Here is a 16,292-nt window from a genome sequence, read left to right as displayed (position 1 = left end):
AGTGAGACCCTCTGTAACTTACTGAGACCCTGTTTCAAAATAAAGAATAAAAAAGGAGGGCTGGGGCCAGGTGTGGTTGCGCAAGCTTGTAATCTCAGCATTCAGGAGGCTGAGACAGGAGAATCATGTTTCACAGCGAGGCCCTCTGCAACTTAGTGAGACCCTTTTTCCAAATAAAGAATACAAAATAGGGCAGAAGGTGTAGCTTGGAGGTCCAATGTCCCTGGGTTCCATCCCCAGACCCACACAGAAACAAAAAACAAAAACAAAAACAAAAAAAACGAGGGCTGGGCGTATAGCTCAGAGGTAGAATACCCCTGGGATTCATTTCCAGTACCATACACTCACACACAAAAAGTATGGACTTTAAGGCAGAAAAAGTCTGCGTTCAAGTTTCTTTAATGCCACTTAACTGCTATGAGATCCTAGTAGCTTAAAATTTTTTCAGTGTACTCAAAAATACCTTATAAAGATTGTCTTGAAGCTGGGCATGGTGGTGCACACTTGTAATCCTAGTACTTGGGAGGCTGAGACAGGAGGATCAAGGTTTGAGGACAACTTCTGCTATTTAGTGAGGTCCTTTGCAACTTAGTGAGACTTTGTTTCAAAAGCTGGGGTAGTGGTGCATGCTTGTGATCCCAGTACTTGGGAGGCTGAGACAGGAGGATCACACAGGTTTGAAGCCAGCTTCAGCTACTTAGGCTCTCAGCAACTTAGTGAGACCCTGTTTCCAAATAAAATATAAAATAGGTCTGGGAGTATAGCCCAGAGGTAGAAGGCCCCTGGATTTCATCCTCAGTACCACATACACACACAAAATAATAATAAAGAATTAAAAAAAGGGCAATTTATTGAAGCCAGGCATGGTGGCCCACACTTGTAATCTTAGTACTTGGGAGGTTGAGACAGGAGGATCACAGGTTTGGGTCAGCCTCAGCAACTTGTGAGGCCCTGTTTCAAAATAAAGAATAAAATAGGTCTGAGTATATAGCTTGGAGGTAGAATGCCCCTGGGTTCAGTCCCCATTACTAAAATTATTTATATATATATATTTTTTTTACTAAAATATATACTACTAAATATATTACTATACTATATATATGTTACTATACATTACTAAAATATATATACATTACTAAAATATATATAAAAATATATATTTCTATACTATATATGTTACTATACATTACTAAAATATATTTTAGTACATATGTAGTATAGTTATATATAATATATAGTATAGTAATATATATAGATATAATATATAGTTTTATATATATATATATATATATATTCATGTAATTAGGTTGACTGGATGGCTTGTTTTAGATGTGGTTGACTCAACAGTGTTGTCTCAAGGCTCAGGCTTTCTCTTTGTCTTTAGCACTGTATTTCTTTTTGTTGGCTTTACTCTCAGGCAGGCTTTCACCAAATGGCATTTCTAGGTTTGGTCTTTGTAATATCTAGAGAAAGGAGCATTTACCCCTCCCCCAAACACGCAAGTATATCTCTATATTAGGTGAGTCCTAGGATCTCATTCAGATTTCTCGTTCAGTTGGGTAGGCTTTTTCCCTACTTTTTTTTTTTTTTTAGTACTAGGGATTGAACCAAGGGACATTCTGCTTTTATTTTGAAACAGTCTCACTATGATGCTAAGGCAAGGCTCAAATTGCAATCCTCTTACTTAAGCCTTCTAAGTACTGGTACTAGAGGTATGTACCACTGTGTCTGGCTTGATAATGTCCTTTGATGTTCAAAGGTTTATTTGCATGTATGTGTGTACTAAGGATTAAACCTAGAGGCATTCTACTTTTGAGCTAAATGCCCAGCCCTTTTTTATTTTATTTTATTTTATTTTATTTTTATTTGTTTGAAATAAGAGTCTCATGCCAAATTGGGCTGGGGTGTATAGCTCATAGGTAGAATACCCCTAGGTCCCATCTTAAACATGGTGGCACATGCCTTTAATCCCAGTATTTGGAAGGCTAAGACAGAAGGGTCACAGGTTCAGGGCCAGCCTCTTCAACTTAGACGCTGTTTTAAAATAAGAATAAAATAGGACTGGGGGTGTAGCTCAGAGCTAGAATAATTGTGAGTTCTATCCTCAGTACCACCTCCCCCCCCCCAAAAAAAAAAGGAAGGAAGGCATTTAAAAAATACAGTAAAAGGGCCGAGTGGGGTGGCACATAGTTGTAATCCTAGCATTTGGGAGGCTTAGACAGGAGGATCCGGGTTTGCAGCCAGCCTCAGCTACTTAGGCCCTTTTCAACTCAATGAGACCCTGTTTCAAAATAAAAAATAAAAAAGCTGGGCATAGTGGTACACGCTTGTAATTCCAGCGCTTGGGAGGCTGAGACAGGAGGATCGCACAGGTTCAGTGCCAGCCTTTGCTACTTAGTAAGGCTCTCACCAACTTAGTGAGACCCTGTTTCCAAATAAAGTATAAAAATAGGTCTGGGAATATAGCCCAGAGGTAGAAAAGGCTTTGGGTTCCACCCTCAAAAAATAAAATAAATTAAAAAAATAGGGCTCAGGGTGTAACTTGGAAGTAGAATGCCCCTGGGTTCCATCCCCAGTACTACCAAAAAAAAAAAAGATATACATGTGTGTATGCATACATATACACACACAATATTTTGTATGAATTGCCTTTCTCTGGCATGGATACATGGTACAGTTGTGTAGTCTCGAATGAATGCCCTTCATGATTATTTTATATATTACATAATCTTTGTTCTAATTTATTTTTCAGTTTTGATGAAACAAGAACACAGAGAAGAGATTGATTTGTCTTCAGTTCCACCTTTGCCTGTGCCTCATCCTGGCCAGACCCAGAGGCCTTCCTCAGATCCAGGGCACCCACATGACATTGTACTGCCAGCACCGAGAAGCTTGGTTTGTCCCACTCAGCAAACATATGCACCCATGGTACCCTCGTCCCATCTACCACAGCTGCATTGTACAGATGAGGGTTCTGGTAAAGAACAACAGCATATGATACCTTCATCAGTTGTACACCAGCCTTTTCAAGTGACACCAACATCTCCTGTGGGGTCTTCCTATCAACCTATGCAAACTAATGTATATAATGGACCAACGTGTCTTCCTATTAATGCTGCCTCTAGTCAAGAATTTGATTCAGTTTTATTTCAGCAGGATGCAGCTCTTCCTAGTTTAGTAAATCTTGGCTGCCAGCCACTGTCACCCATACCATTTCATTCTTCAAATTCAGGCGCAACAGGACATCTCTTAGCACATCCACCTCATTCTGTGCAAGCATCGCCTCATCTGCAGTCAATGGGATACTGTTGTTCAAGTACAGGACAAAGATCTCTTTCTTCTCCAGTGGCTGACCATGTCACAGGTCAGCCTTCCCCTCAGTTGCAATCTATTACATATGGTCCTTCACATTCAGGGTCTGCTACAATAGCTTCCCCAGCAGCCTCTCGTCCCCTGGCTAGTTCACCAATTTCTGGGCCACCATCCCCTCAGCTGCAGTCTATGCCTTATCATTCTCCTAGCTCAGGAACTGCCTCATTATCCTCTCCAGCCATCAGAATGCAGTCTAGACAGCACTCGACTCAAGCACAAAGTACAGATCAGGATGGTCTTTCTGCACCTTCATCCTTAATATGTCACAGTTTGTGTGATCCAGCATCATTTCCACCTGATGGTACAACTGTGAACATTAAGCCTGAACCTGAAGATCAGGAACCTAATTTTGCATCCATTGGTCTACAGGACATCACGTTGGATGATGGTAAGTTAATCTCTGTGTTCTTTTTCTTTTTCCTGTATGGAAGAATAAACTCAAGGGGATTCTACCTCCAAGCTACACCCCCAGCCTTATTTTTTATTCTTTAATTTGAAACAGGGTTTCACTAAGTTGTGGAGGGCCTCACTAAGTAGTTAAGGTTGGCCGCAAACCTGTGAATCTATTTATTCTTGAAGGAGTAAAAATGCAGAAACTTTCTTCTCCAAGAATTATGAAAAAGTTACTATGGATTACTTAGTAACATACTTATAATAACCTTTTTAAGTAGATTGTTATTAAAAACACATGTTAAACTGGGCATGGTGGCGCACACTTGTAATCCCAGCATTTGGGAGGCTGAGACCAGAGGATTGTGGTTCGCAGACAGCCTCAGCTACTTAGTGAGTCCCTCCGCAACTCAGTGAGACCCTGTTTCAAAATAAAGAAAAAAAATTGGGCAGGGGGTGTAGCTTGGAGGTCAAATGCCTCTGGGTTCCATCCCCAGACCAAAAAAAAAAAAAAAAAAAAAACACATGTTACTAGCTAGGCATGGTGGTGTGTGCCTCCAATCCCAGTACTTGGGAGGCTGAGACAGGAGGATCACAGGTTCCAAGCCAGCCTCAGCAACTTTGTGAGATCCTGTTTCAAGATTTAAAAGGGAGCCAGGCATGGTGGTGTAAACTTGTACTTCCAGTACTTAGAAGGCTGAGGCAGGGGGATCATAGGTTCAAAGCCAGCCTCAGCGACTTAGTGAGACCCTGTTTCCAAATAAAAATAAAATAAATAAAATAGGTCTAGGGGAGGTAAAATGAACTTGGGTTCCATCCCTAGTACTACACATACAAAGATTTAAAAGGCCCGTAGTGTAACTCATGTATCTCAGAGGTAGAATACCCCTTACCAAAAGAAAAAAGGGAGAAAAAAGAAAAGGAAATATATGCTAATAAGTGAGCATATATGAAAAATCTGTGCATTAAAGTCTATTTTACCATCCAGGTGTGGTGGTGCATGCTTGTAATTCCAGTACTTGGAAAACGGACACAGGAGGACTGAGGGTTTATGGCCAGGCTCAGCTAATTAGTGAGGCCTTCTGCAAGTGAGTGAGACCCTGTTTCAAAAAAAATAAAAAATAGTATTGAAAGAAAAAAATCTGTATCGATTGTTAAAAATGGCTCATCTTGAACATATAATACGATCACAGTGTCTAGAGAGTAGAGTTCAAAGGCATTAATTCAGAGAACATTGCTGAATGTCATCCATTTGCAAGGCATCAAGCTAGATTCTGAGAATACTAGGAACATGTTACAAGAGTCTTCTGGTCCTTGGGGAAATCACACAAGAACCTGTTCTCTTGGAGCCTTGCCAGCTTGCTGAGTCACGTAATGGTGATGGACTGGTTTGCTGCCCTACAACACTAAAAAGTTTTTTTGCATAAATGTAGCAAGTGGGAACTGGCCTGTAATCCTAGTACTTAGAAGGCTGGGACAGGAAGCTCATAGTTCAAGGACAGCCTTAGCAAATAGTGAGACTCTCATTAATCTAGTGACCCTGTTTTAAAATAAAGAATAAAATCAAGCTGGGGATGTAGCTCAGAGGTAGGATGCCCTTAGGTTCAATCCCCAGTACCACAAAAATAGAAAGAGCACATTAGAACATCAGCAGAAGCCGGGCGTGGTGGCGCACGCTTCTAATCCCAGCATTTGGGAGGCTGAGACCTGAGGATCATGGTTTGCGGACAGCCTCAGCTACTTAGGCCCTCCGCAACTTAGTGAGACCCTGTTTCAAAATAAAGAATAAAAAACAGGGCAGGGAGTGTAGCTTGGAGGTCAAATACACCTGGGTTCCATCCCCAGATCTGCAAAAAAAAAAAAAAAAAAAAAAATCAGAGATATGTGAGAGATTTCATAGGAAATCTGGAGGCTTCTGTGAATGAATAACATTTATTTATTTATTTATTTATTTATTTATTTATTTATTTACTACTTATTTGAAGTACTGGGGATGGAACCCAGGGGAATTCTACCTCTGAGTGACACCCCCAGCCCTATTTTTAGTCTTTTTTTTTTTTTTTTTTTTTTGGTGGTGATACTAGGGTTCTTGGAAACCCTTCTCCAGGCTACACTCCCAGATCTATTTTATATTTTTATTTGGAAACAGGGTCTCTTAAGCCAGCAAGGCTGGCATTGAACCAGCGTGATCCTCCTGTCTCCACCTCCCAAGCATGGGGATTATAAGCGTGTGCCACTGCGCCCAGCTTTAGTCTTTATTTTGAAACAGGGTCTCACTGAATTGCAAAGGGCCTAAGTAGCTGAGATTGTCCACGTTCCTCCTGTCTCAGCCTCCCAAATGCTGGGATTACAAGCATGTGGCACCATGCCCGGCTCCAGTTAATAACATTTATGTTGAGTCTTGCAAGATGAGTATATTTTCAGTAAATCAGAATTAGAGGGCAACATAGGCAGTAACAGCAGAAACCTATGGGAAAGTGTGATTCTGTATCTGGGGGATGAATAGTACTTTAGTCGATGATTTTCAGAGGCATGAAAGTTAGAACATATTAAGCATTGTGTATAAAGAAAAGGTATATAAAGCCGGGCGTTGTGGCGCCCGCTTGTAATCTCCGCGCTTGGGAGGTGGAGACAGGAGGATCGCGCAGGTTCCCAGGTTCGAAGCCAGTCTGGCTGGCTTAAGAGACCCTGTTTCCAAATTTAAAAAAGTATAAAATAGGTCTGGGAGTATAGTCCGGAGGTAGAAGGGTTTCCAGGAACCCCAGTACCACCAATAAATAAATAAGAAATGGTATATGTGTAAACTAGGATCGCACCTAAAATCTCAATAGCAGTTTCCTATTTGTTAACCCAGTCCTTACCATTCCTCTTTTTTTCTTCTTCATTTTACCTTTGAGCTACACCCCCAGCCCTATTTCCTATTCTTTATTTTTGAAACAGGGTCTCACTGAGTTGCAAAGGGCCTCACTAAGTACCTGAGGCCTGCAGTCCTCCTATCTCAGCTTTTCAAGTACAAGGATTACAGTGTGCACCACCACGCCCGGCTCCATTCCTCTATTTCTGAGATACTGAAATTTACAGTTGCAGTTTCTGAAGTAAGCAGCAGAACAGAGACTGGATTCAGATTATAGTAAACTATAATTTTGCTAAATTATACCCTTTCCCTCCTTGAGCTTTTACAAATGTTTCTACCATAAACAAAACTTCACAATTATCCTTGTTGAGTTTTAGTGAAATGATTGTTTGTTTTTATATCTTGGGAGTTTAACCCATGGTCATTCTATCATTGAGCTACACCCAGACCCTTTTATTTTTTATTCTGAAAAATGGTGTCACTTAAGTTACCACTTGCTGGCCTCAAACTTGCTATTCTCCTGTCTCAGTCTCCCAAGTACAGGGATTACAAGTATGTCCCACAGCACCCAGCTCAGAGGTGATTTTGTCCCTTTATAACAACCTTCCAATCTCTGAATGAAGAGTCCACAAATGATTTCTGGGAGTTGTTTGATTCTTTCTTTAAGACTAGTTCCTTGGGGATAATAACAGCAGAATACTGGTCTTTAATCAAGCAGTATTCTCTTACTGTAGTATATGCTCATTCAACCAGTTGAGGCATTATTCAACTATTTTCCTCCTTGTCTTTATTTTTGAAAAGCATATTCTTCAGCATCAAATTATCAGTGAATTGCCAGGTGTGGTGGCGCACACTTGTAATCCCCGCGCTTGGGAGGCTGAGACAGGAGGATTGCACAGGTTCAAAGCCAGCCTCAGCTACTTAGTGAGGCTCTTAGCAACTTAGTGAGACCCTGTTTCTAAATAAAAAATCGAAAATAGGTCTAGGAGTATAGCTCAGAGGTAGAAAGCCTCTGGGTTCCACCCCCAGTACCACCACCAAAAAAAAAAAAAAAATTATTAGTGAGTCAATACTCATATGTTAAGCCAGGCATGGTGGCACATGCTTATAATCCCAGTACTTGAAAGTCTGAGACAGGAGGATCTTGCATGTTCAAAGCCAGTCTCAGCTACATAGTGAGGCTTTCAGTAATTTAGACCCTGTTTCCAAATAAAATATAAAATAGGTCTGGGAGTATAGCCCAGAGGTAGAAGACCCCTGGGTTCCTTCCCTAGTACCCCTCCCCACAATACTTAAGTTAATTTGAGTGCTAGGAGTTGTAATTTTCCATAAATCTTTGTATGTTTTATGGTATATATGATTCAACAGCTTTTGGACTAAATGATATACATTTACACCGTTGACTTTGTAACATATATAAAAATTGTTAAGCCAGGTGTGCATGGTGATGCATGCTTGTAATCTCAGCACTTGAGAGGCTGAGACAGGAGGATCACAGTTCACAGACAGCCTCAACTACTTAGTGAAGCCCTTAGCAACTCAGTGAAACCCTGTTTCAAAAAATAAAGAATTAGAGCTGGGCTGGTGAAGCACACTTGTAATCCCAGCATTTGGGAGGCTGAGACTGGAGGATTGCAGTTCACGGACAGCCTCAGCTATTTAGTTAGGCCCTCCACAATTAGTGAGAGCCTGTTTCAAAATAAAGAATAAAAAATAGGGCAGGGGTGTAGCTTGGAAGTCGAATGTCCCTGGGTTCTATCCCCAGAGCCACAATAAAGAAAGAAAAGAAAAAAAAGAAAGAAAGAATGAATTAAAACAAGGCTGGGGTTATAGCTCGGAGGTAGAATGCCCTGGGTTTTATCCCCAGTACTGCAAATAAATAAATAAATAAATAAATAAATAAATAAATAAATAAATCTAAGGCTGAAGGTGTCACACAGAGGTAGAATGTCCCTGGGTTCCATCTCTAGTACTGCAAAAAAAAAAAAAAGTCATAGCTCTGTTTTAAGCCATTAAATACAGGCCTGTTTAATTTGTGATTAACTAACTGGATCCTATTTCAGTTTCCATTAGAGTCTTCCCTCACTTCCCATTTGTCCTCTTTTGTTCATAAACTAACAGAGGTGCAGCTGCAGTTCTTCATCAGAGAGGATGCATGTTAAATATAGCCCAAACTGCTGCTGTGGTGGAAACTGACACTGCCACTTGTGGGTTCTGTGCAGCAGCACTCTGAACCTGATATATAGGGCAGTTGCTAATTTGACAGTATACAGGGACTCTAGACATGACCGTAGCAGCTTCAGCTCTGTATGTAAGTGACATACAGAAGAGCCATCATTCAAGTAGGTGCGTCTTTGTATGTGTATGTGATACTGAGGATTGAACCCAGGGGCATTCTACCACATAGCTACAGCTTCCCTCATCTCTTTATTTTTTAATTTTACGTATGTACGTATGTATGTTTGTATGTGGTACTGGAGATTGAACGCAGGGATGTTCTACCTCTGAGCTATACTCCCAGCTCTATTTTATTTTATTTTGAAACAGAGTCTAATTAAATTGCCCAGGGCCTTGTCAAGTTGTGGAGACTGGCCATGAACCTGTAATCCTCCTGTCTCAGCCTGCCAAGTATTGGTGTGATAGTCATGTGCCACCAAGTCTAGCTTCACTTTTTATTTTGAAACAGGGTCTCTCTAGGCTTCAAACCTACTGTCTTAGCTTCCCCAGTACTGGGATTACAGACATTTGTCACCATGCTTGACTATAATCAATAATCAATCTCTCCCTCCCTCTGTGTGTGTGTGTGTGTGTGTGTGTGTGTGTGTGTGTGTGTGTAGTATTACTAGGGATTGTAACATACTTTCAGGGTCTCTCTAGGCTTCAAACCTGTACTGTCTTAGCTTCTCCAGTACTGGGATTACAGTCATGTAGCAATGTGGCACCATGCTCAACTGATCAGTGTCTGTCTGTCTCTCTCTCTCTCTCTCTCTCTCTCTCTCTCTCTCTCTCTCATGTATGTGTGTAGTTTTACTAGGGATTGTAACACACTTAGCAGACTGTAAGGCTGTGAACACAAGAGGGCAGCTTCTGTTGTATATTGTGTTTATTTAATTATTTTTGTGTGTGGTACTCGGGTATTTTACCTCTGAGGTGAGGTTATCAGCGTGTTTTGTTTTGTTTTGTTTTAGATACTGGGGTTTGAACCTAGAGGCATTATACCTCCGAGCTACACCCCTAGCCTGATTTTCTTTTTTTTTTTTTTTTTGTTTTGTTTTTTTGTGGTACTGGGGTTCCTGGAAGCCCTTCTACCTCCGGGCTACACTCCCAGAAACCTATTTTGTATTTTTATTTGGAAACAGGGTCTCTTAAGCCAGCACACGCACCTGGCTTCGAACCTGCGCGATCCTCCTGTCTCTGCCTCCCAAGCGCGGGGATTACAAGCATGCGCCACCACGTCCGGTGTGATTTTCTTTTTTCTTTTTCTTTTTTTTTTCTTTTTCTTTTTTTTGCAGGTCTAGAGATGAAACCCAGGGGCATTAGACCTCCAAGGTACACCCCCTGCTCTATTTTTTATTCTTTATTTTGAAAAAGGGTCTCACTCAGTTGTGGAGGGCCTCATTAAGTAGCTGAGGCTTTCCTTGAACCACAATCCTCAGGTCTCAGTTTCCCGAATGCTGGAATGACAAGCATGCGCCACTGCACCTGGCTGATTTTATTTCTTTATTTGGAAACAGGATCTCACTAAGATTTCTGAGAGACTCACTACTTTGGCAGAGATGACTTTGAGCCTGCAATCTTCCTGTCTCAGCATCCCAAGTCCTAGGATTACAGGCATGCAACTGTGATTGGCCCAACTGATCTCTGAAAAAAAAGGGGGGGGGTTTATTTTACTTTATTTTTGTACTAGAGATTGGACCCAGGGGTATTGTAAATCCATGCTACACCCTCTGTCCAATTTTATATCCTATTTGGAAACAGGGTCTCATTAGGTTGCTGAGAGCCTTGCTATATTGATAAGGCTGGCTTTGAACCTGTGATCTTCCTGACTCAGCCTCCCAAGTACTGGGGTTACAAGCATACATCACCACAAACACCTTAAATTTCCTTTAAAATGGATATTTATTTTTAGCTGGATGTGGTGGTACATGCTTGTAATCCCAGCATTTGGGAGGCTGAGACAGGAGTATTGAGGTTCACAGACAGCCTCAGCTACTACTTAGTCTTTTACAACTCAGTGAGACCTTATTTAAAAAAAAATAAATAAAAAGACTAAGCCGGGCATGGTGGCACAGGTTTGTAATCCCAGCATTTGGGAGGCTGAGACAAGAGAAACCGGGTTCTCAGCCAGTGTCAGCTACTTAGTGAGAGACCCTGTTTCAAAATAAGGAATAAAAAATGGGACTAGGTGTGTAGCTCGGAGGTAGTATGCCCCTGGGGTCAATCCCCAATACCACACACACATAAAAAAAAAAAAAAAAAAAAAAAAAAAAAAGACTAAATATAGGGCAGGGGGTATAGCTTGGAGTTAGAATGTCCCTGTGTTCCATCCCTACTACTGCAGAAAACAAAAACGAATAAAATGCATATTTTAAAAATATTTATTTATGTGGCTTTGGGGATTAAACTGAGGGGCATTCTACCTTTGAGCTATACCCCAAGCTCTACTTTATTCTATTATTTTGAAACAAGGTCTCACAAAGTAGCTGAGGATCTCATTAAGTTGCTGAGGCTGGCTATAAACCTCTGATCGTCCTGTCTCAGCCTCCCAAGTACTGGGATTACAAGAATGGTATGCCGCCATGCTTAGTTAAAATGCATATTTTTAAATAATTTATGATGACTTCTGGGAATATGGTGACCGAGAAAAGCAGTTTATGAGTCCTGCTAACAATCGATCTCTATTGCCACAAAATCAGTGCTTTTCATAGCCAGAAAACACTATTAGCTGATAAATAAAAAATGTAAATACAAGGGACAGAGAAAAAGAAGACTAGAAGAACAACCAGAGACCAGAAAAAAAAAACAGCCCACATTGCAGATGGCAGAACACCACTGGCACCATCTTGCCTCACAGCACCAGGCTATAGAGAGGAAAGGTAAACAAGGAGCTGAAGTGAGCAGCTGCGGATCATTTGGGTGTAATTCAGCAGTTCTTTCAGCACAAGGAATGTTTAAAACTCCCGGTGGCCAAGTTCATTACGCCCTCCAAGGACTCAGAATGGAGCTCAAAACCAGAAAAGAAATACGCAAGCCTCACAGCCGATGGCGTGGCAACAGCGCCATATTGCCAGCAGTGGTGCCTATGACAGTTCCAGATCAGCCCACACAACAACCATAAGTGAAATTGCGGCCCCTAAAGGAGAAATCCCAGCATTGCACCCCCAGGGACTTGCGCAGCTTTGATAATCTCCCTGGGTCTGAGATTTTTGCAGTCCAACCCAGTGAAAGAGTAGCGGTGGCATAGATACCACACTCTAGTCGCAGCTTCCCATGGGAAAACGCCCAGCCCGGCACCCCCCACAGTCTCATGCAGCCTCGATGAACACCCTGGGTCTGAGACTTTGCGATACAACCCAGTAAAGGAGTAGTGGTGGCTGAGATTACCACAAACTCAAGATCCAGAACACCCTAAGTGAAGTCGTGATGACCCAGGTAAGAACCCAGAGAAGGCACAAAATTCTGAAATCATGGGAAAGAGGAATATGAATGCCCACAACCCCACAATATCAGAACCTGATAATACAGAAATTCAGAGATCTTCAGAAGATCAAATCAGGAATATAACTGTAGAAATAATACAGGACCTTCGAAAAGAATTTAGAGAGCATCTAAAAGAAATAAAGGATGGAATCAAAGGCATCAATTCAAACTATAAACAATCGATTAGAGCACACTAATTAGATCACTCCTAGAAGATCACTCCAAAAATGAACACATAATTTATAATTTAGGGAAAAAAATCCAACAGCAGGAATTTGACATTGAAGAAATATGGGCCCATTTTAAGAGAGCTAACCTAAAAATAATTGGAATAGAGGAGAGAAAAGAAGGTGAAACAAGAGATCAATATCTTCAAAGAAGTAATAGAAAAATTTCCAAACATAGAGCAAGAGGTCAAAACACAGGTCCAGGAAACTTATAGAACTCCCTTTAGACAGGATCAGAGAAAAGGTTCACCATGCTATATAACTGTCAAAATGACCAGTGTAGAAGCCAAGGAGAGAATCTTAAAGGCAACAAAAACAAAAGGCCAAGTGACATTCAGAGGCAAACCAATTAGAATCACTCCAGACTTCCCAAACCAAGTCATGAAAGCCAGACGGGCTTGGAGTAACATATTCCAAACTGTGAAAGAAACCGACTTCCAACCAAAAATTTCCTACCCAGCAAAACTATCAGATTAGATGGGGGAAATAAAACACTTCCATGACAAACAGAAACTGAAGGAAATTATGTATTCAAAACCAGTGCTAGAGCCGGGCGTAGTGGCGCATGCTTGTAATCGTAGCATTTGGGAGGCTGAGACCTGGAGGATTGTGGTTCGCAGACAGCCTCAGCTACTTAGTGAGGCCCTTTGCAACTCAGTGAGACCCTGTTTCAAAATAAAGAAGAAAAAATAGGGCAGGGGGTGTCACTTGGAGATCAAATGCCCCTGGGTTCCGTTCCCAAACCCACCCAAAAAAAAAAAAAAAAAAAAACAGTGCTAGAGAAAATACTCAAAGAGATTAAGTACAAAGAAGAAATAGGTAATACACACTAGAACCAGAGAAACAAGATTTTCCACCCAGCAGACTACTAAGCAAAGAAGAATAAGCAGTATTTCAAACAGAAAATTTTAACATGTTAGGAATTAAAAATTATCTCTCGGCCAGGGGTGGTGGCGCACGCTTGTAATCCCCGCGCTTGGGAGGCAGAGACAGGAGGATCGCGCAGGTTCGAAGCCAGCCACACGCGCTGGCTTAGGAGACCCTGTTTCCAAATAAAAATGTAAAAATAGGTCTGGGAGTGTAGCCCGGAGGTAGAAGGGCTTCCAAGAACCCCAGTACCACAAAAAATAAATAAATAAATAAATAAATAAAAATTATCTCTCAGCTGGGCGTTGTGGCGCACACTTGTAATCCCCGTGCTTGGGAGGTAGAGACAGGAGGATCACACAGGTTGGAAGCCAGCCTTGCTGGCTTAAGAGACCCTGTTTCCAAATAATATATAAAAAATAGGTCTGGGAATGTAGCGCGGAGGTAGAAGGGTTTCCAGGAACCCCAGTAACACACACACACACACACACACACACACACACACACACACACACACAAAATCAATAATCACACTGAATGTAAATGGCCTCAAATTCCCCAATAAAAAGACATAAAGTGGCAAATTGGATTAAAAACTAAAATCCATCCATCTGCTGCTTACAAGAAATACACTTTACAAGTAAAGATAGTAACAAACTCAAGGTAAAGGGCTGGAGCAAGGTAATTCATGTTAATGGAACTCAAAGGCAAGCAGGAGTAGCAACTATGATATCAGACAAGTTAGACTTCAAACCTAAACTTATTGGAAGAGACAAAGAAGGTCATATTATACTGGTAAAAGGAATAATCCAGCAAGAAGAGATAACAATAATCAACATCTATACCCCAAATATAGGTGCAGTTACTTTCATGAAACAAACTCTTTGTGACATTAGGTCACACATAAATCCCAATACAATAATACTGGGAGATTTTAACACACCTCTCACAACGTTAGACCGATCTTCCAGACAAAGGTCAGTAAAGATGCCTCAGAACTAAAGAACACCATTAATCAAATGGACCTGTTGGACACATATAGAATATTTCATCCAACTACAGCGGAGTTAACATTTTTCTCAGCTGCTCACGGAACCTTCTCCAAAATAGATCACATCCTAGGACACAAAATTAGCACTAGCAAATTCAAAAAATGTTACATACTTCCCTGTGTCATTTCAGACCATAATGGAATGAAACTAGAAATCAACTATAAGAAGACCCATTGAAACAACATAAACATGTGGAGACTGAACACCACACTTCTTTTTTTTTGTGTGTGTGTGTGTGTGGTGTTGGGGTTCCTGGAAGCCCTTCTACCTCTAGGCTCCACTCCCAGACCTATTTTTATATATATATATATATATATATTTTTTTTTTTTTTTATTTGGAAACACGGTCTCTTAAGCCAGCACGGCTGGCTTCGAACCTGTGCGATCCTCCTTTCTCCGCCTTCCGCCTCCCAAGCGCGAGGATTACAAGCGTGCGCCACCACGCCCAGCTGAACACCACACTTCTGAATGAAGAATGTGTCATAGAAGACGTAAGCGGTGAAATCAAGAAATTTCTAGAAACAAACAAAAATAAAGATATATCATATCAAAACCTCTGGGACATTTTGAAGGCAGTATTAAGAGGAAAATTTATAGCACTGAGTGCTCACATAGGAAAAACAAGAAAATCTTCAAATAAATAACCTAATGACACCTCAAAGCCCTTGAAAAACACGAACAATCTAACCCCCTGACAGTGTAGAAATCCAGAGGATTATCAGAAACTACTTTGCAATACTATACTCCAACAAAATGGAAAATCTGGAGGAAATTGACAACTTTCTGGATAGGTACAACCTTCCTCAACTGAGTAAAGAAGATATAGAACACTTAAACCAACCAATAACAAAGAGATTAAAACAGCAATAAAGAGCTTACCATCAAAGAAAAGCCCAAGACCAAATGGTTTTCCAAGTGAATTCTATGAAACCTTTATGGAAGATCTAACCCTAATACTCCTCAAACTATTTTGTGAAATAGAAAAAAGCGGGACTCTCCCAAATACTTTCTATGAAACCAACATCACACTAATACCCAAACCAAATAAAGACAGTTCAAGGAAGGAAAACTACAGGCCTATATCACTGATGAACTTGGATGCAAAAGTATTAAACAAAATACTAGCAATACGCATTCAAAACCACATAAAGAAAATCATACACCATGACCAGGTAGGGTTCATTCCAGGGATGCAAGGCTGGTTCAACATATGAAAATCAATTTATGTAATTCATCATATAAACAGAATCAAAGACAAAAATCACATGATCATTTCAATAGATGCTGGAAAAGTATTTGATAAAATTCAACATCCATTTATGATAAAAACACTGCAGAGAATTGGAATACAAGGAACATATCTCAACATCATAAAGGCAGTCTGCAATAAGCCCACTGCCAACATCATATTAAATGGGGGAAAACTTCAAGAATTCCCCCTAAGAACAGGAATAGGACAAGGATATCCATTATCACCACTTCTCTTCAATATAGTACTAGAGACTCAAGCCAGAGCAATAAGGCAAGAAAAGGAAATGAAAGGAATACAAATAGGAAATGAAGAACTCAAACTTTCACTCTTTGGAGATGACACAATACTATATTTAGAAAACCCAACAAACTCAACCAAAAAGCTTATAGAACTGATCAACAAATTCAGCAAAGTGTCTGGATACAAAATCAATCTTAAAAAATCAGAAGCTTTTCTGTACACCAACCATAAATCCACTGAAAAAGAAATTCAGAAAACACTTCCACTCAGGATCACACACACACACACACACACATACACACATACTTAGGAATAAACTTAACCAAGGAGGTAAAAGA

General features: G+C 40.6%; 1 protein-coding gene across 2 annotated transcripts in view; it reads left to right on the top strand.

Annotated features, from left to right (window-relative positions):
* The window catches only part of NFATC3 (nuclear factor of activated T cells 3), a gene marked incomplete at both ends in the record, with an annotated part of 110,127 nt that overhangs the window by 64,523 nt on the left and 29,312 nt on the right, over nucleotides 1–16,292 (top strand). For both annotated transcript variants that reach the window (XM_080704488.1, XM_080704489.1), the window contains one exon: nucleotides 2,753–3,760. In XM_080704488.1, coding sequence (XP_080560614.1) covers nucleotides 2,753–3,760 — 1,008 coding nt within the window. The remainder of the gene's footprint in view (nucleotides 1–2,752; nucleotides 3,761–16,292) is intronic.

This window comes from Muscardinus avellanarius, assembly GCF_963383645.1.
Source record: "Muscardinus avellanarius genome assembly, chromosome: 10".
Taxonomy (NCBI): Eukaryota; Metazoa; Chordata; class Mammalia; order Rodentia; family Gliridae; genus Muscardinus; species Muscardinus avellanarius.
The sequence above is the reverse complement of the archived record's forward strand: the minus strand, read 5'-3'. Positions and strand labels throughout refer to the sequence as shown.